Raw genomic sequence first — 19227 nt, 5'->3', positions numbered from 1 at the left:
ATACATTTCTTAGCTCTGAGTTCTAATTTGATTCTTTTAGGATCTAGAACTCTATAATATGCTAAGCACCCCCACACTTTTAGATATGCTAAATTAGGCTTTCTTCCTGTCCATAATTCATATGGACATTTGTTATTAACTCTAGAAACAATTCTGTTATGTAAATGACAGACTGTTAGTAGTGTTTTGCCTCACAGGTTTAAGGGTGCATTAGCTTTTAACAACATGTAGTTTATCATTTCTGCAAGTGTTCTATTTTTCCTTTCAGCTGGCCATTCTGTTAAGGGGTATAGGGAGCAGAACACTGATGTATTATTCCAAATTCTTCACAGAAAGAATTAAACTCATTTTTAAAGTATTCAACACCCCTATTACTTCTAAGGATTTTAATTTTATTTTCTAGTTGATTTTCAACTTCAGTTATATATAGTTTAAATATGTCAAAGACTTCATCCTTAGTTCTCATAAGGAGACATAGGTGTACGTAGAAAAGTCATCTATAAGTGTTATGAAGTATCTCTTACCTCCTCTAGTTAATACACAATTGAGTTCATAAATGTCAGAATGGATTAGTTGTAGAAGTTGAGAATTTCTCTCAACACTAGGGAAAGGTTTCTTAGCCATTTTAGAATTTACACATATTTCACATTTTTCAGTTGATTCATTGTTGTAAGCAATTATACCTAGTTTGCTCATGTTCTTTATAGATTTAAAATTCAAGTGTGCTAATCTATCATGCCATAAAGAGAAAGAATCAACAATATAAGTAGAAACTTTTCCTTCATTAATACTTAATTTGAATATACCATTACAACCATATCCCTTTCCAACAAACTGAGACCAAGTTCTATCTAATGTCAGGAACAAGGAGAACATTCAGGAGAGTCAGTGTCTTTCCGGAGGTGAAGTTCAACTCTACGCTGCCTCTTCCAGCAACTTTGGCACATGTTTGGTTTTCCATCTATACCTCCTGGCCATCAGTCACTTCTTCATATGTCTTGAACAAGGACTTGTCCTTGCAAACATGGACTATGGCGCCTGAATCAAACCACCATCCAGAAGACGATTCTGCCATGTTGACTTCAGTAATCATGGCCATGAGATTGTCTTCTACCATGTTTGTAGACTTAGTTCTGCCTTTCCGATGTCGGCAGACTCGGGCATAATGCTCCATCTTTCCACAAACATAGCAGGATCCTTTCTTATTGTTGCTCTTCTTGAAGTTCCCATCCTTCTTCTTTACTTGTAATGCAGGGTTAGTCTTCTTCGATCCGTTTTTCACAAAATTGACCTTAGAGTTCAGCATACCGGTCAGGGTCTTATCCCTATTGTTTCTAATTTGAGACTCTTCTTCAATACGAAGGTGTTGTTGAATTTGCTCCAAGGTAAGTTCTTCAGCCTTGTGCAAAAGCTTCTTCCTATAATCCTTCCAAGAGGGTGGAAGTTTGGCAATGATTGCTCCCACTTGGAAAGATTCAGGAAGGATGATGTTAAGGGATCAAATTTTATTGACTATCACCTGTAGTTCATGAACTTGCTCCAGTATGGGTTTATGGTCATTCATGGTGAAGTCAAAGTATTCTGCAATAAGATACTTATTCGTACCTGCTTATTGCACCTTTTATTTGAATTCCAGGGTCTTCCAGATTTCTTTTGGAGATGTAAGTTCCTTGTAGAAGTTGTATAGCTGGTCTGATAAAGCATTCAGTATGTGTCCTCGGCACAGAAGTGAGTCATCTTCTCGTTTTGCTATTTCCTTCTTTAGTTTCTCTGAGTCTTTGTCAGTGGGTTCAGGAAGTGATTGCAGATTCGGGTCCAGCAGATAGTATAGCTTCAGTGTGGTCAGAAAGAAGATCATCTTGTCTTGCCATCGGCTAAAATTTGCTCCATCGAACTGGTCTAGTCGAACAAGATCTTGGTTCATCATCTTGATTAAAGTCATGCTTGCTTCTTCCTCCATTGCAGTATAACGTTCTAAAATTGTTGGAGAAGATGGGGTCACTGTAACTTTGGAGGAGAAACTCTGAGGCGCGTCTGAAGACACTATCTTTAGAACGTTATTTGCCCCCACTCAGTTTTACTGAGTTTACTGTTGGGTTACAAGCAAATTCGTTCACAGGATACAACAGAGCCTTGGACGAGAATCTGCAACCAGCAAAGTTGAAGAGTCTTCAAAGAAACCTTCTGTGAGACTGTAGCAGACCGGACTGAGAGAGAGAGAGTGTGTGAATTTTGAAATTGTGTGTTTTGGATTCTGATTCATGCTCCTTAAATAATTTGTGAAGAGGTATGAAGAAAAGGTACATGCTGGTTTAGAGAAGGCAAACAGTCACAATTTCAAACATTATGACTGTTTAAAAAGTAGTTAACAGTTGGTGACTGTTAACTTTGAATTGTGCCTCTTGATCACACCCGATCGAATCGTGACCGTTGATCTCATCAACGGTGATAAACGCACCAAAACCAGACGCGAAGTGCGAGCAAAGTGCGCCTCATTGCGCCGCACACACGCGTGCGCGGTATCGAATTCCCATACTCTCCTCTACTAATTCTAAAGAGTGTAAATCAACTCCTATTGAAATACTGAAAACAAAAGTTATAATTTTCCAATGTGGGACAAGCTCAAAACTGGGTTTTGTAAGAGAAAAACAGATTTTTTCAATCAAGTGTACAGGTGCAACTTCTCATGTAATTGATCAATCAAACCCATTGGATTTAATCTCTCATGAGATTAAAATCCAACAAAGACACCGAGGAGAAAGGTCGTAGTGCTGGTGCAAACATTATTACATCCCTAGAGGATGGAACCTGTATTGAAGAAGTAGTAGTAGCAAAGGGAAATAATTGCTCATTAAAGACAACATCCCAACTTACAAATATATGGCCAATGGGTAAATGCACGCATCAGTACCCCTTGTGTATACCCAAGAAAAACACATTGAAAGGATGGAAACTCAAGTTTATGCTTATTGTATGGTCACAAAATGGATAACAAGCACACCAAAAAACTTTTAAATGAGAATAGTCAGGGGATCATCCAAATACTTTGGCATAAGGGGAGATATTAGAAAGTACTGGTGTAGGCATTCTATTAGAAAGTACTATGTTTCCTCTTAGGAGACCCATTTTGTGCATGCAAATGGGGGCAAGAAACACGATAAGTTATACCATGTTGAACTAAATAGGATGAGAGTGAACGATACTCACCACCCTAGTTAGACTGAAATTGTTTGATTTTAGAAGAAAATAATTGTTCAACATGTAATTGAAATTGAATAAATGTTGGCAATGCATCAAACTTATTAGCAATAGGAAAAAGCCAAATGAACTTACTATAGCCATCCATGAATAAAATATAATATCTATAGCCATTAATAGAAGGTTCAGGGGAAGGTCTCCAAATATCTGAATAAATTAAATATAATGGTTGTTGTGAGGAGATATGAGAATGTTTGTGCAGAAGCCGATGTCTCTTTGAAAGTTGACAATCATGACAAAAAGAACTGGAAAATGAACCACTAATTGGAAGCTGAAGATTAGACAAAACATGATGAACAACTTTAAAAGTTGGATGACCAAGTCTCGAATGCTAATAGGAAATTGAAGCCTTTTATCCAATATTGGGTGAATGCGAAAGACTGCATGAGGATGCATTATTGAAGTCATGCAAAAAGGTGTTCCTCGAGGAGCAATCCTTAACAAGAAAGAAAGAGGGATGAAATTCAAAGAAGCAATCATTATCTTGGGCAAACTAGCTTAAAAGAAGATTTTTGGCAATGTCAAGAACATGGAAAATAGCTTTCATATTAAATAGCCAATCATTATAAGTAAAGGATGAGTTCCCAACATGAGCAATAGACAGACCTATGCCATTCCCAATGTGAATCTAATATTAGCCATTGTACTCTGAATGAGTTTGTAGATAATTCATATCTAGCCTGAGATGATTTGTGGCGCCAATATCTAGATACCAGGCTACATCAAAGGTACTAAGCTCACCCCCTGCTTGATACGCATTATGCAAGATCTAAAAGGTAGAAATAAAATTTATATAAATAAGAAGGGTGTTATAGGTACTTAAAATTTTTAACATCCACTAAAATTGAGAGGTAAAACTTTCACTTTTTATATAGGGATATGGATAAACAGGCCAAAGTCCATGCCGGATGGTGGATAGACCAAGAAGGGCCATAGTTTGGTTTCCGTCTCAAATATATGGGAAAGGTTTTGGTCTATATCTTCAGAGTAGAGGAATAAGCTCACCACAACTCAGTTGAAATTTTTTAAGAGTTTAATTCTAAGGGGGTCTGCAAGAAAAATGGTTTGAGACTTCTTGCAAATGGACAGGAGGGAATTGAAGATGGTGGAGTACTCGGTACATCTTCTTTAGGGGAAAGGTTTTGCTGGAGGGGGGTGAATTTGAAAGTGAGTGCGTTAGCCAGAATGAGCTAGATTTGTTGATGGAAGAGTCGAAGGGAGGAGAAAAGGTAAGAGAGCAGTTGTTTCAGAGGGTGATTAAAGTGATTGCAGCGAGCTTGGTAAGGTAAGAGAGAAGTTGTTTAAGAAAACAATGGTGGAAAACTTGAAGACGGCCAAGACTATGGCTGTGTTTGGTTGCAATGCAAATGCAAATATGTATATTGCATATTTACCATTTTTTCAGTTCATGAATTCAAACACAGTTCACATTTTAATTTGTTTTTGTACTCATATTGTTTGTTTGAAATCAGTGTAAAGTGTGGGCCTATCATTAAATGCTCCAACTATCTTATGCTCCAATGCCTTAACTTTGATCGAAAAATTAATTATCAAAAGAACACAAAATTGTATCAAAAAAATAAGTACAGTAATATTTTTTTCTCAAAGTACAAAAGTGCCATAAAATACATTTTTAATCTGATAATCATTACTTGTTTACATATCAAATAAAGGTTCGCAAATGTGAATACCCCGGTTCACATTTGTATCGTAAACAAACGGAGCCTATGGATTTGCTTCTTTTTAGAGGGAGAAAGTGTGAAATTTTTAAGAGCCTGGAGAAGGAAGAGGAGGTTCCAAGTGGGACACTCAAGGGGGAGAGGAGGACAAGGAAGATAATGAATCTTTGGTAGAGGCAGATGAAATTTATAAATGGGGAGGCGTGCCTGGGAGTAGAAAGTTGATGATGTTGAAAGATATGTGGATGTCTCAATAAAGGTGGATAAAGTTAAGAGGATGAGTTTCATCCAAAGGAAGGGGAAAGAGAGGGAGGGGTAAGTAGGTGCGAGGAGCTTTTGTGTTTGAGCGTAGGTACTCCATAGATTTTCTTCTTCTCTAGGTGAGTATGTTGTTTCTTAGCGCGCCTATAAAGGTGAGTTTGCTTAGATAAGGGATGTTTTGAGTTTTGGGAAGTGAGTTTGCTTAGATAAGGGATGTTTTGAGTTTTGGGTTTTGGCTTGTTTTTGGTTAAGTGAGCTTAGCGCGCCTATAAAGGTGTTGTATTTATGTTTTCTTTTCCTTTTATAAATTCATTTTTGCTAGTTATCTTGAAAAAGGATATGGATAAGTATATATAGTTTATTGGGTATGTTATTAGCCTTTGCTTAAATTCTCACATACCAATTTATCTTTTTATCACTTAAATACAAGCAGTAAGCTTTGATAGTCCTAGGATTGGCAATTTTGACACCAACCCACTTGACCCACACACCTAATACCCCCCATATGCCATACCCACCCAATTCAATAGTGGGTCAAGATGGGCTGAATGACCCATAAGGGTCTCTCTCTCTACTGCTCAGATCTACCTTTGAAGTTTGTTGCCGCACCACCACTCTCCCTCTCTCACTAACTCATATTTTCTGTTCGAAGATTTGAAATAATGATGACTATGATAAAAAATTTCAGTGATTCTTTTTGTTTGTGTTTTGAAATATTTGCAATGTCTTGTAAATTCGTGCAACTTGAATCTAGAATGTAAATGCTGTCAAGGGCTCTACAAATTTATGCCAAAATATCTTTGTAAATTTTTATCATTGAAATACATTTTGAAAATTGCTCCAATATTTTGTGGATGCAATGCCCAATTTTGGTTTGATTTTTTTGAAAAATTTTATCATTTTATTAGTTTGTTGTCCACAATTTTTTACTTTTTTTTGCTCTAATATATAACTTTTGAATTTTATCATTTTATGTATTTTTGCAATTTTTTATGCCATCTTTATATTTGTCTAATTTTGTCTTTTTCAAAATTCTTGTATTTTTTTTCATTTTTAGTGCTTTGCTATAATTTCCGTTGTCTTTATATTTTTTTTGCATTTTCTATTTTCTACAATCTATACATTTTTTTTGTATTTTTTGTTATTTATTTTCAATTTCTTTTTTATTCTATAATTTTTGGTGTTTTTCTAAAAAAATATTTTTCTGATTTTCTTTTATTTTTTGAAATTTCTGTAGTTTTGTAATTTTAAAATAAATTCTTTATTTTCTGAAATTTTTATTATGTTTGCAATTTCTATAATTTTTAGTATTTTTTGAAATTTCTTAATTTTTATGTTTTCTATATTTGAAAATATTTTTTGAACTTGTTTCCTTTTTCATGTTTTTTAGTTAAAATATGTATGCAAATATTTTACATTTTTCTGTAATTCTCTTCAAATTTTTGCATTTTCTGAATTTTGTTACAACTTTCTTGCATTTATCTGCAATTTCCAATATTTTCATATGAAATATATGTTTTTTACATTTTTATAATTTTTATAATTTATAATTTTTATTTATTTAAAAAAGTGGAACTTTTTATTTTTAATTGAAATATATAATTCTATATTTTTATGCAATTAAAATAGAGAAAAATTGAAAATTTATTCTACTTTGAATTAGAGGATTAAATGGATGGGTTGTGATCCACCTTGAACCACTCGGGTGGCAGATGGGTTGGTGGGTCAATATGTGTGGGTTGGTACTCAACCCACACCCAACCCAACCCAATCCACCCATTTGCCACCCCTAATACAGCCCCATTATTATTTGACACCGCACATCTTATACATGTGGTTGGATCTACTCACAACAAAATATTTTTCCAACTAGTTCTAATATGATCTATTTTGGCACATCTTAGAATGAGGCTGGACCCACACCTTGGTAAAATGTGCATATTGATCTTGTTGAAAAAATATTTTGTTGTGACTAGATCCTATCTAGTTATACATCATGGGTCCCAGTCTCTTGGTGAGATGTGCAGTGTCAAATCATATTAGAAAGTTGTTGGAACATATTTTGTAGGTAAGAAATCCTAATGTGATTCCTAATGCAGTATGGGATTCAACTCAACTGAATAAACATTTATTAGGTTGGTTTCCTACAACCCAACTCAGTTCGTATTTATGAAGATAGCATCAATTCAAGATTTTTGTATTTATATATCTATCTTGGTTTGCATTTACCAAGTTAGCGTTCTAGAGGAATTTTTGAATTGTATTCAATTAGGACTTTCTTTATAAGTAACATAAGGGTGTAAAGAAGTCTATATAAAGAGTAACTAGGGCAAAGATGGGGCAATTTTTGGTCAATTTTCTCTTAAATATTCAATGAAGAGTTGCTTTTCCTATTTATTTCGGCTTTGGTTCTTTTCTTTGAAGCTTCTCTTAACATGATTTGTTTTTTGAACTGTGCCAAATCCAGATTTCGTCCTCATAAAATTGGTTTTTAAATACACCTCACAACACTTCAAACATGCATTGAGCGCATGTTCCTATAAATGAAAACATACAAGAAATGTTCCCAATGCACGTACCACTACAATATTGTTGCAATGTGAGGACAAAATCTGATCTCTCCCAACTCGTCCTATCCACCTTTAATACCCCCTCCCCTCGTAACTAGAGGCAAAGGCCTCATTTCCGCACTACAATTAATCGCTGATCCTACCAACAAGGCCACCAATCAGTTGGGCTGTTTGCCTCTACTTATGTGGTATCATCACTCATCATATAATGATATAAATGCAGAATGCAGAATGCAGAATTCTTATCTGAATTTTTTGACACAGTTACAAGTAGAGTAAATTGCTGAAACTTCCCATGAAGATTCTGACAATTGCTGAAATTTCTTTTAAAATTTGATAATTGCAACATCTTCTCTGAATTTTTTGACACAGTTACAAGTAGATATTCTCTTTTAAAATCTTTTAACAAGAGGCATGAAAAATGTCTAAAATACTCATACAATTACGGTTGAGGCTGATTTCTACTGAAAAAAACTAATAAAAATTTTATGAATAATAAAAAATGAGAACTTAAAATTGTAACTTTACCTTTAAACGATTGATATAAAAGTAAATTTAGAAAATAAATAAATTTTAGAAAAGAGATTAAAAGAATTTAAGGTAATAATTGATATAAAAAATAAAAAATAAACATATTAATCAAAAGTTATTGCATGGATATTTTAGACACTTCATGTCTCTTATAGGAGGGGCTCTATATTTAAACTATATGAAAAAGTTGATGGGAGATAACTTTTGATTTCAGCAATTACCCTTAGATATATAATCCCATATTCAGACAGAGGTGGCTTTAGTGAGCGAACTAGTGGCGTCTTTCTCATGAGGAATCGAACTCCTCTGGTTAATCGCCGGACACAATTGAACAGAGAATGCCTTTTTGTCAAATTAAAATGAAAGCTAATGTCGTCTCAATGATCGATACAAGTTCATATGGTCCCCAAGCCCGGGCGTATAACTTTGCAACCAGCGGTCATTCACAGCCACCGTATTACAGCAGCTGTCAGCGTTGAATACACGTATTTCGCCTTTTTGACTTTCCCAAATTTGACAGTTCCTACACATTATTAAATCTCAACTTACACTTATAATTATCAGGAAATGAAGTAATGTAAATGGAATTCAACGTGATTAGATAAAGTTTGATCATTCGAAGGAAAGAGAACGGGCCATGTAAATGGAATTCAACATGATTAGATGATAACGCGTTAGCTAGCCGACTACTGATCAAGCAAGCCACCCTGAAAAGCTACTACGTACTTCCTTGCCTGCTTATAAAAGGACGACCTTGCTTTGTTCTTTCTCTTGCATTCTTTTTTTATCTCTTATTCATTAGCTGTTTGACAAAAAGCTTTTCCCTTCTATTCTTGTATTACTTTGTGCCATCTCTTGCTTTCTGTTCAGAGAAAGAGAGAGATTGGGTTGGTACTTGGTAGATATACCAATATGGATTCAAGAACTGCTTCCCTACCATGTTTAGTTGTTATCATGCTTCTGGTGTCGTCAACCACACCAACTCAAGCACAGTTGACGCCTACTTTCTATGATAATTCGTGTCCGAGGGCACTTAACACCATCAGAACTGTCATCCGATCTGCCGTCTCAGCGGAGCGCCGAATGGCTGCATCACTCATTCGCCTTCATTTCCATGATTGCTTCGTTCAGGTACTTGTCATTTTTCTTTCCTTATTCTCCCAATTAAACATCGTAAGTTCTTAGTTTCTCTGATCACCTTGTGATCATCATTTTCCAGGGTTGCGATGCATCAATTTTACTTGACGATTCTTCTTCAATCAGAAGCGAGAAGAATGCTCTCCCTAATCAAAACTCAGCAAGAGGTTATCAAGTCATAGACAGGGCGAAAGCTCAGGTGGAGAGCATCTGTCCCGGTGTTGTCTCATGTGCAGACATCCTTGCTGTGGCCGCACGGGATGCATCTGTCGCTGTGAGTACTAAAATCATGCTCTTCTTTATAATGATTTTCTCCCGTAAGGACGTTTGAATGACCAGCAATCACTACTAAACGATGATCTAGATTCAGTCATTCATATATATATTTCTGAAAATTAATTCAGGTGGGAGGCCCATCATGGACAGTGAAGCTTGGAAGAAAAGACTCCACCACTGCAAGCCCAGACCTAGCTAACAGCGACCTTCCAAGCTTTACAGCAAGTCTTGACACACTTATCGACCGGTTTGCCAAGAAGGGTCTCAGTGCAAGAGATATGGTTGCCCTCTCAGGTTCCCACACCATTGGACAAGCAAGGTGCCTGACATTCCGAGGCCGGATATACGATAACTCCAGTGACATTGATGCTGGCTTTGCAAGCACACGAAGACGTCGTTGTCCTACTGACGCCTCAGGGGATGGCAATTTGGCCCCTCTCGATTTGGTCACACCCAACTTTTTTGACAATAACTACTTCAAGAATCTGATCCAGAGAAAGGGTCTCCTTCATTCTGATCAAGTTCTCTTCAGCGGGGGATCCACAGACAGCATTGTCACTGAACATAGCAAGAACCCTAATACTTTTAAATCAGATTTTGCCTCTGCCATGATAAAGATGGGCGATATCAATCCTCTCACCGGCTCCTTTGGGGAGGTAAGGAGATTGTGCCGTGCAGTTAACTAATTCGAATAACCAAACACTAATTTAAAGAGCTGTGATATATTCAATTTGTTTGTACCAAGTGTCAATATGATATTATTCATCAAAAGACTGTTGATATGAGATTTATTTTTCTTCTGAAATATAAATTGTGTAATTCCTGAAAGGAAGTTGTAATATTCTTATATTAATTTATGGGCGAAATAATTATATTAACTTTCACTCTGTATAATTTTCTTTGGTTAATTACTTATACTAAAGTATTTGACAATTACTTAAGCTATCCCTGAGTCCCTAACCTTTAAAAACTCTACGTAGTTAGTTGACCATCAGAAACCACGTAGGAACAACGTCATACGTTTAAATTTTCAAAAGCCCAATTTTTCCCCTTAAGTTGTCACTGGCTACGTTGGGCTTCTGTCGTTGGGCATGCTCTTACATGAACTGACCTGGCACACCGCACACCCAAGCACCCATCCTGCACCCCCTACTCACCCCCCTGGCCCCTATAGGAAACCCCATACTCAAGCCATCCCCTGCATACCTTTGCATGCCCATGGACAAAAAGCACCATTGACGATGTAAAAGTTTTTGGAATTGGGAGTGTATTAAGTTTAGGATTGACAACAAGGCGGGACGGGGCCGGGTTTTGCCTTCCCTGTACCTGACCCTGGATTGAAATTCTCACCCCGTCCCTAGCCCGGGCCGAGCTGTGTTTGGGTCAGGTTTTGTCTTTATATCAACAGAATATATTCAGGCCCGAACCCAGGTTGGGTTGGGTCCAGGTCAGGTTTTGCCTTTATATCAATAGAACATATTCAGGCATGAGCCCGAATACAGTCTGACCAACGGACTTAGATCTTGAACCCAAGCCTGTCCCTCATGTAAAATCCAAAGCTCAGCTAGGGAATTGAGAAAAAAGAATTTAATTTTTTTATTTAACAACAAACTGATTTATTTATATTAAATTGACTTCAAGACTGAAAAAATACTCAAAGATCTCACTATAACTTGAAAAACAAAAAAAAAGAAGATGAACAAAACATATATATTATTTCATTAAATAAAAATATATTTTTATTAAATAAAAATATTTTAAGATTGGGCTTGGGCTCAGGCCAAGCTTTTTTTTATGAAACTTGAGCCTGGCCAAAAAAAATGAGCCTAGTGTTTAAGACCTGAGTCCAGGCCCAACTAAGAGCGGGTCGGGACAGACCAGCCCGTCGGGCTATCCGACCCATGAATAAGCCTATTCCAAACGGACTGGCACGAAGGGGAAGTGCTTTTGCGTCTACCAGAAGGTCCCGTAAGATTTTGTTTTGACCTAGCATATTATTGATACGAAATAGTTAATGAGAATTTTCTAATGGGACATTCCCTTCACTAATTTATGTTGTAGGAAGACGACAGTTGTGATTTCTTTGCATGGATACCAGATTAAGGTCAAGATGATTCTAGTACTAGAGAGAATATAAAAAGGAACTTTGCCATATTAATTTATAGACGAAGAAAATTAAAATAAATATCTCAATCTAAGCTAACTCAAACTTTGCTTTATCCTAGTTCAATTCAAATACTCTACTCAATCTTATCCTAACTACCAAATATTCCTATCTCATTACAACTTTCCCTACTACTTCAACATAGCGATCTTGAACCAAAGCTAAATGGAGTAAGTACAAACTCCATTAAGAGATAATAGAAAAACCTTTGCAAAATACTGCAAAACCATTAGACCACATACAAAGACTCCACAAGGAGAATGAGCAATTTACCAAGTGGCAAAGGAAGGTCGATTGAATAGCTGATCAACTAATTTCATGGCAATGGGCTCTGCAGGTGTGTTCCTTATTTAGTTTATTGTGTTTTGGTACATGTTTAATTGACATTCAGTCAACAAATAGTGGTATCAGAACAGGTCCTTGTAGACCATTGCCTGGACCATGGTTGGATTGATTAGAAGGCCAACGATGGGCTAAGATTTCCTCCTGATTTTATTAATACTTGAGTGTATCTTTTAGTTTAGTTATAACAAATTAGTTAATGGGTTTTGATGATGTTCATTATTCCAAGACATGGCCTGATATAAAGTTGTATTTGCGAGAAGATCATTTCCCTGTATTGTTCTTTGTTGATGTAATTCTTGGTTTATTTATATACTTTAAATTGTAGGTGCTGAAATTTTAAAATCGTCCTTGTTGTAAGAGGCCATGTTGAGGATGGATAAAGTCCACCATTAACGTAAGTTTCATTTCTGCATTTTTCTTTTTTTTAGGGTTTAAAATGAAACACTCAAGCATTACATTTCAGAATCATTAATTAATTTATTTTCAATCAATATTTTATTTCTGATTCTTTAATTATGTTTTGGTGCATCATTGGCTGAAAAGCTTACATGCTACGATCCAATCAATTTTATGATTCCTTTGTGGTGGTGAATGGTGATTGAATTTGTAATAAATTTCATCGCGTGGTAGCGCAAGATATAAATCTTTTCCAAACACTATAAGAAAAATATCCTAGTCCGGCGGTTTAAAACCGGCGGTCTTAAAGACCGCTGCCACAGTGACAACAAAGGTGACGCTCCTCCCATGACCGCCACCTACAAAACTAAAATAGCTAAAAATAATAATCAGGCAGCGGTCTTTGGAAATTGACATGACAATTTCTTATTCTGAACCAGAGAGAGAGAGAGAGAGGTTGAAACCAAAGACTCTCAAGGCTCCGCACTCTCCCACGTTCCATAGAAGAAAAATTTTGTAAACAACTCCACCGAGAAGCTGAGATCAATTGAAATCAAGGGAAAGCTCCATACCATCTCGTTGATCGACTGAGAATGCAAAATTGATTGACCGATAAATCGATGGAATACCAGCGTTGTATGACTCTCTATTCTAGCATTATTTGTTTGAGTAGGTTCCATGGGGGCATGAATCAATCATGTGAGGGATGGAAAGATTTGTCTCCATCGAAGGCCCCCATACCAGCATCGATCCTGTAAAGGAAGGGGATAGAGGGGAACGAAAGACTCACACGTTGAGGAAACATGGTTTTTATTGGGGGCAAGAGAGTCTAAGAGACTAAAGAAGTAGCAACCAAACCTTGGTTTCATTCATGCAATTTCATGGAAATATCTGTTGGTTCTGAAGAATTTTGGAGAGAGAATGTTCATGGTGGATGGGCCACAATTATCGTCCTACTCTTTATCGTCATCTGGCTAGGTCATTTGCCAAGTGTTTCAGACCCTTGTTGGCTCCATAAAATGAAAACGACCGGTTCCCCTTCTATAAATCACCCAATCAAGTAATTTTATTCCTTTCAATTCTCTTTAATGGGTTGTTCTCTGTTTAATTTTATTCTTTTCCATTCTTCATTGTCGTAAGCTCCTCTAATGTAGGGTCTGTTAAGTGTTCTACGTTGGGTCTCAAATCACTTGAGACTTCATAAAGCAATGAAAAATCTAAGGATGTTGCTTCAGTTGTTGCTATTAACACCATTAATCAATCTGAACCAGGGAAGAGAAACAAGAGGCCAAGTAACAAATGAAGGCCTATAGATAGTGCTTCTGGATGGTCAGGTACCTATGCACTACATGGTGGCTTCTCTTGTTACTGTTCCATTTTCTGTTAGACTTTCAAGCTCCCGAATCACCGGGGTCAAAGCTCAACCGGGAAGGGTTGAAAGCATTGCATCCCATCATTGTTAAAATACAACACCAGCACCTGAAGTTTGTTATTTAGTTTTGAGTTACCGAGTCAAATGTTAGGGGGTTAGTCATTAGCTGTTAAGTTGTTTTATTTATTGTAGTTGAGTTAGTGGAAGGAATAAGGCAACATGGTCTTCTTTTGTATGCCTATATAAGGCAAAGTAGTTCACTGGTTACTGTATCCAATTTTCAAAAGTAATAATAGCTTGTTTGCTATTCACTCCACCGTGTGCTTTTTCTTTTGTTTTGTGAGATCCTTTGTGAGTGTAAATTTCTCCTCTTTAGTTACACTTTTTTTTTTTTGCTTTTTCGATTTCTTCAATCTGGTATCAGAGCAGGACGGTCGTGGGCATCATATTTGGTGAGCTTTTTCTCTTGACAAGATGAGCGATCTTCAAGTCGTTGGCGGAATAAAAAAGCTCAACAATCAGAACTACAATACTTGGTCTACATGTATAATGTCTTACATGCAAGGCCGAGATTTGTGGGAGGTTGTCAATGGAAGCGAAGTTACGCAACCGGAGGCAGAGGATGCAAATGGTACATTATGGAAGTGGAAGATAAAAGCGGGCAAGGCAATGTTCGCTTTAAAGACTACGATCGAAGAAGATGTGCTAGAACACATCCAGGATGCCAAAACTCCCAAAGAAGCTTGGGATACGTTCACCATGCAGTTCTCAAAGAAGAACGACACAAGGCTTCAACTTTTAGAGGGCGAACTTTTGTCGTAAGCACAACGCGACCTGCCGATCGCTCAGTACTTTCACAAGGCGAAGTCACTATGCCACAAAATTTCCAAGTTGGATCCAAAAGCTCCAATCGGGGAAACTAGGATGAAAAGAATAATTATCCATGGTTTGAGGCCCGAACATAGGGGCTTTGTTGCTGCAGTACAGGGATGGAAAAATCAACCATCACTTGTTGAGTTTGAAAACTTGCTTGCTGGACAAGAAGCACTAGCTAAGAAAATGGGAGGAGTCTCGCTAAAGTGTGAGGAGAAAGCGCTCTACGCTAATAAAAGCAGAGGGAACTCCAAGCAGCACACATTTGGTGGGTCTAAAAAGAATGATGACAAGGCAAAAAGTCATCAAGGCGAAGGAAGTGCTTGTACAGAGGGAGCTTTGAAGAATCATGGCAACGGTAGAAAGTTTGAAGGAAAGTGCTACAATTGAGGAAAGAAGGGTCACATGGCAAAAGCTTGTTGGTCGAAGAAAAAACCGGTGGAGAGTAATGTGGCTACTTCCAAAAGCGAAGAAGAATGGGATGCTGAGGCATTATTTGCAGTAGAAGGAAGAGTTAGCTCTTACAGCAACTACGTTTGAACATATTAATTATGAGAAAGATGGATCATTGACTCCAAATGCTCAAATCATATGTACAAGGGAAACTGAGTTGTGGTGAGAAATACTTGGTGTTCTTTTTCTCAAAACAAAAGAACTTGGTCAGCTCAAGCACTTTCTTGATCTAGAGATTGATCGTGTTCAAGAAGGAATATTTCTCTCCACAACTCGGCTTCCCTTGTACTCTGACAAATTCTGCAACTTTTCTTTATCACCCGTCATATGATTTGAGCATCCCGAGTCAATGATCCAATCTTTCTCATAATTAATATGTTCAGACGTAGTTGCTGTAAGAGTTAACTCCTCCTCTTCTGTTGCAAATAATGCCTCAACGTCCCATTCTTCTTCACTTTTGGAAGTAGCCGCATTACTCTCCACCGGCTTTTTCTTCGACCAACAAACTTTTGCCATGTGACCCTTCTTCCCGCAATTGTAGCACTTTTCTTCAAACTTTTTGCCATTGCCATGATTCTTCGAAGCTCCACCTATACAAGCACTTCCTTCGCCTTGATGACTTTTTGCCTTGTCATCATTCCTTTTAGACCCACCAAATGTGTGCTGCTTGGAGTTCCCTTTGCTTTTATTAGTGTAGAGCGCTTCCTCCTCACCCTTTAGCGAGACTCCTCCCATTTGCTTAGCTAATGCTTCTTGTCCAGCAAGCAAGTTTTCGAACTCAACAAGTGATGGTTGATTTTTCCATCCCTGTACTGCAGCAACAAAGCCCCTATATTCGGGCCTCAAACCATGGATAATTATTCTTTTCATCCTGGTTTCCCCGATTGGAGCTTTCGAACCCAATTCGGAAATTTCACGGCATAGTGACTTCACCTTGTGAAAGTACTGAGTGATCGACATGTCGGATGTGTTCTAGCACATCTTCTTCGATCGTAGTCTTTAAAGCGAACATTGCCTTGCCCGCTTTTATCTTCCACTTCCGTAATGTACCATTTGCATCCTCTGCCTCCGATTGCGTAACTTCGCTTCCGTTGACAACCTCCCACAAATCTTGGCCTTGCATGTAAGACATCATACATGTAGACCAAGTATTGTAGTTCTGATTGTTGAGCTTTTTTATTCCACCAACGACTTGAAGATCGCTCATCTTGTCAAGAGAAAAAGCTCACCAAATATGATGCCCACGACCGTCCTGCTCTGATACCAGATTGAAGAAATTGGAAAAGAAAAAAAAAAAGTGTAACTAAAGAGGAGAAATTTACACTCACAAAGGATCTCACAAAACAAAAGAAAAAGCACATGGTGGAGTGAATAGAAACCAAGCTGTTATTACTTTTGAAAATTGGATACAGTAATCGGTGAACTACTTTGCCTTATATAGGCATACAAAAGAAGACCACATTGCCTTTTCCTTCCACTAACTCAACTAATTCCTAAAGAATATGAAAAGTAACAATAAATGAAACAACTTAACAGCTAATGACTAACCCACTAACATTTGACTCGGTAACTCAAAACTAAATAACAAACTTGATGTGCTAGTGTTGTATTTTAACAGTCATGTTGGTGCTCGGTATTGTTATTGGCGGTTTAAAGCTCTAGGAAGGCAGACCCTGTGCAGATGGTCTATTCCGTAAGTGACTTTGGAGCAGTAGCTTTACAAAAAACATAAATAGGTTTGGATTTCTACTCTGTATACCGTCGTTTCTAAATCAATTTTCAATTGCTTGGACGCTCATTTCTGATTTCTAAATTGAGTTCTTGCAATTATACCATTGTGTTGGTTGGAGCATTTGCTTTTGGATAGTGAGACAGGGCTGGACTCACTAGGCATCTAGGTTTGTCCTATTATTGGGTTGGTTGCGGTGGACTGTTTTGCTTCTGGATACTTTGTTTGGGCTACCCTTATCGAGAATCTGACGAAAATTGGATACACTGGGGGAAGAATTTGCACATGACTCCTTATAATTGGAGGTTCTCTTTTCAAAATACAAAGTTTGTTTAGTTCCTCCTACTTCTTCTATCTCTAGAAATTCAAGCTTTGCATTCATTTCATTAACTTTGTATGGCTAATTTCATTAATGTTGAAGCACAGGCCCCTATGGGTGGAGATGGTGGTGATGGTGTGCTAAACACATCAAAGCAATCATGAACATTGGTCTGCTCTTTCTTGGTGTTCCAAAGTCAATTAGTAACATACTCTTTGCTAAGAATAAAGACATTGCTTTTGCCAGGTTAGTTTTCTCAGTTCTAGTACTACTTGGCATGTGGTAACCAGTTAGATTCGTGTTGAATTGTTGATACCAAATTGAACTCTTTGCAATTTAGCACTTATTTGTCAAAATAGAGGCACTACTTTAACTACATGAGGTGAATTTTATAAAGAAGCCACTTTTGTAGTTTCGCTTTAGCTATGTTTTTATTTGTTGGAATAACTTAGAAACATTTTGCCAACTTTTACAGCATCTTTTGTTTCTTTAATGAATTTGAATTTGCAACATAAAATAATATTCTCCTTTCAATCCTGAAGGTCTTGTATGATTATGAAGACAAAATCAACCAGGTTGTCTTCCAAGGGCTTCAAGGTGGTCCACACAATCACACAATTGGTAGGTTAGCAGTTGCATTAAAGTAGGTTTTGTATTAATAAATGATTTTTTGGCCTATTTGGAAGTGTACGGTTAATAAATAAAGATTCACTTTTCTTGTTTTATTCTTTAATGTTCTATTTTCCTGCTTTACATATCTAAATTACAACCGAGTTTATTTTCTATGCATTCCTCCTGATAAGTCAAACCCAGATCATGTTAATCAAAGGCATTGTTCTCGCAATAAACCAAGTCATAGTTCAATTTTTAGCTAAATTTGAAATATGATATGTTTAGGTTTTGTTTGGAGGTCTCTTCAGCCTTTTGAACTTATACGTCGTTGATAGGTTAGAAAAAATGTTGTCAATAGTCTACAGGGTCACCTTAGCCCATTGGTGTTCGGTTATTATATAATAGGTTTAGTGAACTTCTTTAGTGCACAAATTTTGCAGAGCTTGGTAGAGAAGGGCTATGAGCTTGTCTCTGGTGGAACTGGAAACCATTTGGTTTTGGTAAATCTCAGAAACAAGGTAAGCAGGCAACGTTCATTTTTCCTTTTCTCTTTTTAAGATTTAAGTTCTTTAGATTTTACTTTTCTTCTTCAAGCAACATTATGATTGGCACTTGATTAACTAGTGAAGTTTGGGCAAACTCTTCTACTATAGAACCTTGATGTCTGGTCATTTTATAGTTTCAGCGAAATACTAGATATGCATTTAGTTCAATATCTATAATAGAAATTATATTATTTTTAGCATAAAATGAGAATGCATGAGCACCACAGGACTTCTGTTCTACGGGGTATTGATCTCTCTAGAGTTGAAAAGGTATTGGAATTAGTGCATATTGCAGCCAACAAGAACACTGTTCCTAGGGATGTGTCTGCCATGGTTCTTGGCGGCATCAAGATGGATTGAGTTGAACTTTCTTAATTGAATTGGATTGAACTTTCTTCATCCATGCATAATTCATCTTGATGAGCCTCCATCTATTGTTATTTAGGAACCCTAGCCCTCACATCAAAGGGATTTGTTGAAGAGGATTTTGCAAAAGTAATTAATTTCTTTGACATCGTTGTGAAGTTGGACTTGAAAATAAAGGCTGAAACCAAAGGGTCCTAATTTACAAGCCTAGACTTCTTTGTAAATGTTGAGCACTTGATTGTACTTTATTGAACCCATGTGGCCTTCCATGGAGGATTACTAATGTGAGATGCACTCTGTTATGGATTTTCATGATTAGGGACAAAATTGAAGGACTTTTT

At 37.1% G+C, this 19227-nt stretch overlaps 2 protein-coding genes across 3 annotated transcripts; one reads left to right on the top strand and one right to left on the bottom strand.

Annotated features, from left to right (window-relative positions):
- Positions 1–4600: 4600 nt before the first annotated feature.
- Positions 4601–10398, top strand: LOC148855567 (lignin-forming anionic peroxidase-like). 2 transcript variants are annotated; one of them, XM_088986676.1, is made up of 4 exons: positions 4601–4613; positions 9246–9430; positions 9519–9710; positions 9841–10398. In XM_088986676.1, the coding sequence occupies exons 1-4, from the start codon at positions 4601–4603 to the stop codon at positions 10396–10398; spliced, it is 948 nt and encodes a 315-aa protein (XP_088842802.1). The 2 variants fall into 2 exon arrangements, with proteins under 2 accessions (XP_088842802.1, XP_088842801.1); XM_088986675.1 differs by lacking the exon at positions 4601–4613 and having other exon boundaries at positions 9212–9430.
- Positions 10399–15561: 5163 nt separating this feature from the next.
- LOC148855566 (uncharacterized) lies at positions 15562–16275 on the bottom strand. The gene has a single exon (XM_088984924.1). The coding sequence runs from the start codon at positions 16273–16275 to the stop codon at positions 15562–15564; it is 714 nt and encodes a 237-aa protein (XP_088841050.1).
- Positions 16276–19227: the final 2952 nt, after the last annotated feature.

Source organism: Nelumbo lutea, chromosome 4 (assembly GCF_056320005.1).
Source record: "Nelumbo lutea isolate HS-2025 chromosome 4, American lotus-T2T, whole genome shotgun sequence".
NCBI classification, from domain to species: Eukaryota; Viridiplantae; Streptophyta; class Magnoliopsida; order Proteales; family Nelumbonaceae; genus Nelumbo; species Nelumbo lutea.
The sequence above is the reverse complement of the archived record's forward strand: the minus strand, read 5'-3'. Positions and strand labels throughout refer to the sequence as shown.